The sequence below is a fragment of the Cetorhinus maximus genome, chromosome 12 (genome assembly GCF_964194155.1).
Source record: "Cetorhinus maximus chromosome 12, sCetMax3.hap1.1, whole genome shotgun sequence".
NCBI lineage: Eukaryota > Metazoa > Chordata > Chondrichthyes > Lamniformes > Cetorhinidae > Cetorhinus > Cetorhinus maximus.
In genome coordinates, this window is record NC_135890.1 from 78,906,495 (window position 1) to 78,916,260 (window position 9,766).

The 9,766-nt window shown below is 40.1% G+C and overlaps 1 protein-coding gene across 4 annotated transcripts in view; it reads left to right on the top strand.

Annotated features, from left to right (window-relative positions):
- rnf10 (ring finger protein 10) overlaps positions 1–9,766 on the top strand; it is a 32,695-nt gene extending 22,929 nt beyond the window's left edge. For 2 of the 4 annotated variants that reach the window (XM_078553973.1, XM_078553971.1), the window contains exons 12-17: positions 85–186; positions 289–450; positions 3,151–3,251; positions 6,822–6,879; positions 6,995–7,150; positions 8,496–9,766. In XM_078553973.1, the coding sequence (XP_078410099.1) occupies positions 85–186; positions 289–450; positions 3,151–3,251; positions 6,822–6,879; positions 6,995–7,150; positions 8,496–8,569 (653 nt within the window). In that variant the 3' untranslated portion in view covers positions 8,570–9,766. Of the gene's footprint in view, positions 1–84; positions 187–288; positions 451–3,150; positions 3,252–6,821; positions 6,880–6,991; positions 7,151–8,495 lie in introns of all 4 variants that reach the window. The other 2 variants (XM_078553972.1, XM_078553969.1) reach the window with 1 other exon arrangement.

The window sequence follows — 9,766 nt, forward strand, 5'->3', positions numbered from 1 at the left end:
TGTTCCTGCTACTTGAATCATAAACTTGTATTGCGTGACCTGCATTTGGTGCTTAGAAATTTGAGATTGTATTTTTCCCTACAGATGATCTGAACAGAAGGAGATGTCTTCGCTTAAAAAAAGCTCGAGATGAACGTCGAAGAGAGCGTAGGATTGAAATGGAAGAAAATCAAAAGCAAGGCAAATGTGAGACTTTGGTTTACCCTCGACTTACCTCTTCTTTACCTTGAATTCTAATGTGACTTGTGTTGAGTGGCTCGTTAATACAGTTTCATTACTCTCATTTAGATCCAGAAGTTCACATTGCCCTGGAAAACTTCCAGCAATTCCCAGCATGTGGCTCTTCTCCAGAAGCTGCACCCTTTATCGTTTCCCCTGATGCTGACCCTCTTCCTTCGAGTTGTCTTTCAGTCAATACTACCCTTAGCAGCAGCCCCAATTCTTTGGCAGGTAGGAAATTATATTTGTATACTCAGAAAATATTTATTTTTAAAAACTTGTACAGTGTCTTATAACATTCCTTAAACTGTTTTACATAATTTGTTGGGTGTCATGCAGGAAAACATGGTTTTGTTTACAACATGATTTCTCAGCAAGTAGAATAATGATCACTTGACACTGTTTTTGGTAATTGTTGAGTGAGCAGTGTTGGCCTAGACACAGAACCTCCGCCTCACCTCCCCCTTCCACACTGCTTTGTGTTATGAGTTCCACCTGAATAGACTGACATGGCGATCACCATTCAATTTCTTGTCAGTACTCTTAACAATGTAGCACATCCCCAGTACTGCAGTAGAATGTCAGCATGGATTGTGCTTTTTTAAATTCTGCTCTACATAAACTTTCCTCAGGCAACATTTTTTTAACACAAATTTTGTGACTTTCATGGTTCACACCGCACATATGTTAACTGTGATTTGGATTAACTGGAAATATTCAGGTCAGATAGCATATGTGGCATTTCAGGTCAAAAAATTAAATGTAACAGGTTTTAAGCAAGTACAGAGGCATGGAGAGGGGAGAAAGCTGAAAAGTAAAGATCTGTGATAGAAAAGCAAATACTGCAAGTGGTGGAAATCTGAAATAACAAAATGCTAGAAATACTCATCATCTGTGGGGGGGAGAAACAATGTTTTCGGTCTGAGACCTTTATCAGAGCTAGGAAAAGTTAGAGATGTAATAAGTTTTGAGCAAGTGAAAGGGGAAGGTCTGTGATAGAGTGGAAGACAGGAGCAATGAAATGACACAAGTGATGATGCAAAGCAAAAAGGGATGATAATGCAACAAGTGAAGAAACGAAAGATAGGTCTAGAGGAAGTGTAAACAGGAAGAAAAGAATCGTTACCAACAGCTGGTATCTGGAAAAACGGGGAAGTGGTTATGATTTCGATTGTTGACTTCCATGTTGAAACGGAAGGCTGTCAAGTACCCAATCAAAAGATGAATTGCTGTTCGTTCAGCTGATGTTGGATTCCACTGGAACAGTTAATGGGACAGAAGGCCATTTGACCTATCGAGTCCATGTCGGCTCTAGCACAAACCAGTCAGTCCAATTCCCCTGTATTAGAAGCTGAAGATTGAGGTCAGACTGGGATGGCAAATTAAAATTAGCAGCTGACCAGAAGCCTGGCCATGCTTGCAGACAGGAGATATTCAGCAAAGTTATCATCCAATCTGCTTTTAGTCTCCCTAGTGTAGAGGAAAAACTGCATTGTGTGCAGCGAATACACTATGCTAAAAGGCAGTATGACACTAACTCATACAGACACGAGACATTAACTCTGTTTCTCTCTCCACGGATGCTGCTGGACCTGCTGAGTTTTTCCAGCATATTTTCTGTTTTTGTTTCAGATTTCCAGCATCTGCAGTATTTTGCTTTTATCTACAATGGTGTGTTGGAGCATTAACAGTGTCACCTTTCTTTGTCATCTCCCCACATAATGGGGTTTAGCAAATGTCTTGTTTTATTTGATAGCTACAGTAGCGAAAAGAGAATCACTGATTTAGAGCCTCCTGTATTAAGTCATGATTTAAAGTGGTTGAAACGATGTAATCTCTCAGTTTTCCCTTTAAAATCTGAGGTTATTGATTCCTGCTGAGTTTTCTGTTGTTTGATAATAGACTCTTTGCTGTTTTTGATATCTGGATAACAGTATTTTGTGTGTTTTAATATCAATACATTGAGAATCTAAGTCTCCATTTTCCTTGTGTGATTAATTCATCACTTGAAATTCTGCCACCACACCAGTGGTAAAAAGAACAGTCAGTTTAGATGTGCTAGCTCCACCCTAAAATTTCAGCGGTGTCACCCCATGGCACTTCCAGTAGGCATGGTTTGTCTGGCCTACTTTTATTTAAAAAAAGACTTGTGACAATTGATACTTCATCCTGTTATGCAACTCTTAGTATTTTCTCTGGACACTAGCCAAGATTGTTTTCCAACATTGAAATTAATATGAAGATTTCACATCCAGTGTTGTACTTACTGCAGTATTGGTGACCACACTACCACTTGTGTCTGAGTTGGATGCGGTTGCTGAGCAAAGAAGTTGGAATTTTAGCTTCAAACTAGTTTTTGCAGCATTTTGTTGATTATCTGAAATGCTAATCTCCTTTAATTACAAAGGGGCATGTGGGGACTTGCGGAAAAATCAGTGATGTCAGTACTTTGAGGTGCTGCTTTTAGAGTCTTGATAATTGAATTGCAAATTCACAGCTGAATTGCATACTTTAATCCTTGTGTAATGTTTCCTTCACAGTAGGAGTTGGAATTCCCATGTTTTCAGTTAGTGTGTGGACTGAGAACAGTCAGGGAACAGAATGGACATTCATTACTTTCAGTTCCTAGGCTCAGGGGGTTTATTTAGTGTTGGGCTGATAAATAGCTAGCAGTTGTGAATCTCATTGTGTTGTGGATGAAATGTAAAATGAGCCAAGAACTGAAATATGGTGCTCACCTCAAATCCTTGGGAACTGTTTTTAATCTGTCCTAGCATGACTCATGTAAGCATTGGGAAGAGGCATCTGTGAAATGTCCTGTCTTGAAATTGATGCTTAATCTCTTTATTTTTGTAAAGTTTTTACCTAGCTGGAAATGTTGGAACTGCATGAAGTGAATACTTCTGAATCACTTCTTAATTCTTCCTGTAGAATCAACATTGAATCAATCCGCTCTTGCTTTTAGACCAGGGAGTCCTTCTCAGTGTGCAGGCAGCTTGGAAGATGATGCACACTTTCCTTCATTTGCTCAGGTAATTTCAATTCTGAAGTATAAATATATTACTCCACAGCATGAAAATGCACTTCTGGTGAGTATAGGTCGTGTGTGCACAAGTTGATTTTACTCAGTGGGGAGGATAGAATTTGGGATGTTGCTTGGTTTCAAGTGGCGTACCTTACTGGCTTTTCAAGAAACAGAAGTGATGAACTCCAAGAATTGTAAACCCCACTTAATTTGAGAGCAGCTTGTTTACTTCGAGAGAAATGGTTACAGTATATTATGGAGAGTTACACAACAGAAGTGCTACTACATTCCAGCCATTAAATTATAACCAGCTTTTAGGTCACTTATCTCATTTGACTGGACTAGCTTCTGATCCAAATTTGAGATGAGAATGGAATCACTCCAACTGTTGATCACCTAGTCCCTTGATTTGTCTAATGTAGAACTTGAGGTAAAGTTGTAAATCACCATTTATTGAAATTGAACGTTCTTGGGACACTTCTATTCAAGTTAAAATAAGTACATCACAAAATGAGCTTGACAAGTTAGCAAGTACAATATTGCTGTTAAAAAAACACAAGTTTGTGCTGGAAATGCTATGGAGAGAAAAGACTCATTTTTGGTGTGAACTCTTCAGAACTGGACAGACACATTACAGTTGGAGGAGCTGTGTATTTTATGATGTAGAAATACAAAATGTGTGGAATGATTCAGCAATTCATCTTAGTAAGATTTAGATTGCAGTCAGAATTGGGTGTGTGCGCTACTGTTCTGAAGATGCATGTGAAATATGCTGGAGAACTCAAAGAAACCTCTACTTAGCTCAGGTCTGGCCCAATATGGGTCAGATGCAGTTTCTTAAATTGAACCAATTTTGCTATTAAACAAACCTGTAAGTAATTCAACTTCCATTAAATCAAACCTGTCTCCCATGCCACTGCCAGCCTTCAAATGAATGGAGCTCACGGACCTCTTGATCACTGAGATTGAGGTCCCTTGAACTCTTGGTTTCCCCCTCTCCTTTTGCACATGGATCTTATCTGACTTTGTGCCATCTAGAAGCTGCTCTTGCCCATAAGAACCATCCCCCTGCTCCTTAGCTGACCTGATAAATTGTTTGCTCTGCTCAAGTACTGTGTCCCTTCCTTTTTAATGCCACTCTCATCAACCCCCCTCTTCCAAAAAGAACACCTATTTTGACCCCTCTGCCATTGCAAATTGCTGATCCCTTTCCAACCTCCTTTTCCTCAAGTGTTTGGGATGTCTTTCCATCTTAGATTTGTCCATCTTTAATTCTAGCTTCTTTTCCCACCCCAACACTTATGATCTCAAGCATCTATCATTTGCTCATCTATATGCTGCCCCTTGGAGATATCACTACATACATGGGGTCAGCTTCTTTGTACTGATAACATTTACTCTATCCTTTTTCTACACCTCTTTTGACCCCTCTGCTGCCCATGTTATTGTACTGCTTGTCCATCATCCTGCCTTGGATGAGTTGTCATTTCCTCCAGATAAACATTCTGGGAAATAAAACTTACCTCTGTATCTTGTCAATCATTCCATTCCACATTCTGGCTACTGTCTCTTGCTGACTCAGCCTGTTTGTAATTCTGCCTTATTAAATTGTGTTTCTGGCCAAATATCTTCTGAGTACCTTCTTCCACCCGCTACTGCTCACTAAGCTACTACCTCAACTTTCTCTTGCTGAAATCCTCTTCCATGCCATTGTCACTGCCTGATTCAACTTCCTGGTTGGTCTCCCCTGCCCCTCTAACCTACATTTTTTTATTCATGGGATGTGGGTGTCGTTGGCGAGGCCAGCATTTATTGCCCATCCCCAATTGCCTTTGAGAAGGTGGTGGTGAGCTGCTGCCTTTTAGCACTGTAGCCCATGTGGTGTAGGTACACCCACAGTGCTGTTAGGGAGGAGTTCCAGGACCTTGACCCAGTGACAGTGAAGGAATGGTGATATATTTCCAAGTCAGGATGTTGGGTGGCTTGGGGGGGAACCTCCAGGTGGTGGTGTTCCCATCTTTCTGCTGCACTTGTCCTTCTAGATGATAGTGGTCGTGGGTTTGGAATGTGCTGTCTCAAGAGGCTTGAGTTCCTGCAGTACACACTGTTGCTACTGTGCGTTGATGGTGGCAGAATCAAGTGGGCTGCTTTGTCCTGGATGGTGTCAAGTTTCTTGAGTGTTGTTGGAGCTGCACTCATCCAGGCAAGCAGTGAGTATTCCACCATACTCCTGACTTGTGCCTTGCAGATGGCGGACAGGCTTTAGGGAGTCAGGAGGTGAGTTACTTGCTGCAGGATTCCTAGCCTCCACCCTGTTCTTGTAGCCACAGTAGTTATTTGGCTAGTCCAGTTCAGTTTCTGGTCAATGGTACCCCCCCTCACCCCAACCACCCCCAGCATGTAGATAGTGGGGGATTCAGCAATGTAAATGCCATTGAATGTCATGGGGTGATGGTTAGGTTCTCGCTTGTTGGAGCTGGTCATTGCCTGGTACTTGTGTACACGAATGTCACTTGCCACTTGTCAGTCCAAGCCTGATATTGTGCAGATCTTGCTGCATTTGGACACAGACTACTTCAGTATCTGAGGAGTTGTGAATGGTGCTGAACATAGTGCAATTATCAGCGAACATCCCCACTTCTGACCTTATGATGGAAGGAAGGTCATTGATGAAGCAGCTGAAGATTGTTGGGCCCAAGACACTACCCTGAGGAACTCCTGCAGTGATGTCCTAGAACTGAGATGATTGACCTCCAACAACCACAACCATCTTCCTTTGTGCTAGGTATGACTCCAACCAGTGGAGAGTTTTCCCCGATTCCCATTGACAGTTTTGCCAGGGCCCCTTTGTGCCACACTTGGTCAAATGCTGCCTTGATGTCAAGGGCAGTCACTCTCACCTCACCTTGAGTTCAGCTCTTTTGTCCATGTTTGAACCTAGGCTGCAATGAGGTCAGAAGCTGAGTGACCCTGGCGGAACCCAAACTGAGCACCAGTGAGCAGGTTATTGCTAAGCAAGTGCTGCTTGATAGCACTGTTGATGACCCCTTCCATCACTTTACTGATGATAGAGTAGACCAGGGCAGTAATTGGTTAGGTTTGATTTGTCCTGCTTTTTGTTTACAGGACATACTTGGGCAATTTTCCACATAGCTGGGTAGATGCCAGTGTTGTAGCTGTACTGGAACAGCTTGGCATAAACTGCAGCTCACCTACATTTATCTCCTGATGCCAGAGTACCTCAAATTTGTGTTTCTTTTGTAATTAAATCTCTCCTGGCCTCATCCCTTTCTCTTTCCTATCTCTTCAGCCTCCTGCAACCCTACAACTCCCCCAGTATCCGTGTTCTTCTGGCCTGTTGTGCATTTCCTCCCAAAAACCCTTCTGCCTCTCTATCTCCATCTTTAAGATCCTCTTTAAAACTCACCATTTTGAAAGAAGCTTTTTTCCTCATCCCTTCTAATCTCTCCTCTCCTCCTCTGGCTTGGTGTATGTATTTTTCCTTTGTCATGTAATGTAGAAAAAAAATTGGCGTTAAGGTTTTAAACGCCCATAGTTAGTATATTTTTTCTTACAGATGCTGAAGGATGGGAAGGCGAAAGCAGAAGTGTGGCCCAAAGTAACTCCAAGAAAAGGTGATTTTTTTTTTAAATGTAGAAACACTTAAGACTCATCAGTATTCGTGGTAATGTGTTTCTTCGTATTGGTATGGAGGTTAGAATACTGACTGAAAAATTGTTTTGATAGCAGAAACCGTTTTGATGCCCCCACCTGCAGCAGATAGTGATGGAGAGAGTGACATTTCGGACCGTGTACCTGTACCCAGCTTTCAAAATTCCTTTAGTCAGGCTATGGAGGCAGCATTCCTCAAGCTTGATAAAGTTTCAGTCCCAGACCTCTGTGCAGGTAAGAGTAGAGTTGATTGCTGCCTTTTAGGGGGAGGGAGAGAAAAGGAAGATGGTGGTTGATTTAAGGGCACTAACAAATATGTTGATATTACAATAAACTGTCATCTGGCACTCTACCAACCAGAATTTCTGATGTTCCCCGAATATGAATTGTCACTTTACCAACGGGAAGCAGTTAAGCTATCTGGAATCTGTATACTGTATTTTATATTTTAACTTGTTTTAATGTACTGTTGAAGATTAGAAGTAAAAATAATACTGTTTCTGAGTAAGGAAAGTCAACAGTGCAATCTGCTTGTGATGCTACACTTTACATTCTTTCATGGGTTGGGATACTCCACATCATTTGCAGTGAGTAGGTCTTTTGAGTTTTGAATATTTAAATTGCTGGTGATTAATTCATGTTATGTTTACAGGAGTTGCAAGCCAGTAGAGGTTGAATAAATACAAAGGAGTCATTAACTACGGGGTTTCTTGGTGCTTCAGCTGTTTACAAATCTGTGTCCTGTTCTAGAAAGCTAGTTGGTGAAGGATAGACTTGGAGCCAATTTTTAGACACTTTTATATTTAGAATTACATATCTAAAACATGCACCTAATTCCAGCCACAGTTTCAATCTATAGAGCTCAATTGAATCCGCAGTTAATGCCCACCACCTGCATACAATTAAATGCAATGGATATACAATTAACACCTTGGAGGATTGTACTCAAGTTTGTCTTTCCTCCAATACTATCTGTGGTTTAAACAAATAGAAAGTTTATCATTTTCTATTTTCTTAACTGGATATAATAGAACCTGAAGTATGGTTCCATAGTGGTGGGACCATTAACAGAAATTTGCACTTTTAAGTCTCCATGTATTTCAACAATGAGTGACAAAAGGTTTCTTTAATAGAATTAAAATGGAAGTTGTTCTCCCCACTAAGTTTCAAAATGCAAAATAGGGTTATTTGACACCATTCTATTTTGTGGTTTAGATAATTTGACAAATACAGATGAAAAAGTAATTCCCAGTTATTGGGTATTGACAGCATTATTTAACCATTCTATCAAAGTTGACTTTGGTTTGCCTAGCTCCATGAAAGGACAATCTTCCACGTATAGTCAAACTTTTCTTCAGAACCTGCTGAGCATAGATTCTTGTTTTAAAATCCACTCTCTCTGTACATCTAGCCAGTCTTTTAGCCTTCTGAGTGCTTCATCTATATGTAGTCTAGCAGTGTGTAAATATGCTAGTGAATAATGCTCAGTGTACTAAGGAATGAACTGAACATGTCAAGTTTAAAAGTAAGGATGTGTATATAATTGTTTCTCTAATTTTGGGTCATTTTATTCTTGCAGAAGAGAAGAATGGAAAAAAGAAGAAGAAAAAGCAGAAGCTTCTCTTCAGTACTTCAGTAGTTCACACAAAGTAATTTAGGCAGTCATTGCCCATTTCAGCACCACAGGCAGCCATTGCCTGTATTTGCATTCACTGGTCTGTGCAAAAATATTTTTTTTGCTGCTATAGTTTTAAGAATTTTTGGTTGCATTTCAAGCCCATAAGATAGCGAAGGCAATTGTTTTGAGTGGTTTGTAAATGAAAGTTTGCCTCCTGTTTATGATGTATACAAATTTATTACAGCTTTGTGGTTAAACACCATAACCAATTCATATGGCTTGTGACCTGGGATATTTTTTAAATAAGGGAAATTCCAGTAGAAACTTTAGCTTCTGCCACTGTGTAGAAGTTCACAGGGGAATAAAATTTTGTTTCAGTCACCCTCTACCCTGGAAGCAGCTATTTTATAAATAAACTGGCACATGATTTTCTTTTAGCTAAGTCACTAAGTTAGTCAAATGGTGTTTCATCCATTCTCCTGTTTTCCCCCTTGGACCGACATCACTGAAGATTTGCAAAATATTCTTCCCCTCTGCACAGAAAAGAACATGGGTTCATTCGTGTTGAGCATATTGAATTGGCCTGTAATTATAATCATACCCATCCTCCTCCATACCCCAACCATATCAGGTGTTATCCTGTTAGTGGCAAAATATAAATTAAAAATGGCTGGAGTTTCCCTTTTTTGAAGATTTTAATTTGAAAAGTATCCTCTTAAGGAAGTGAATGTAAAGAATCTAATGAAGTGTTCAGTTTAGCTTTGTTACTTCTACCCTTTTCTTTAATGCAACAGCAGAGTAATAGATGCAATTAAAAAAAATCTTGTGTAGAGTGGTGTTGATTTTCTGCCTTAAACCATAAAGGTATTGGTTAATGAATACATGATACAGCTGATCTAGAAAACCACAACCCTTGAAGAAACCACTTTGGAATGACCAGGTTTCTTTCCAGTGTTAATGTGCTTTAATCTTAGTTTTTGAGCGAACATTTACATGAACTATTTTTCAATCCATCCTGACATCTAACAAGGGAAACCACTGTTCTTGGTGAAACTTAATTCACGCAAACACTTTCATTTTTGTCTTTCCTCCTCCTCTTAGCCTAACACCCACAATCTCCTGAAAAACACTTTGCAGGGTACACCCAGCTACTGGCCCAGAAGATAAGTTCATCCAACAGATGGAGCATATCTGAATGCATTGCAACAATTAATAAATATTATTGAAAGACA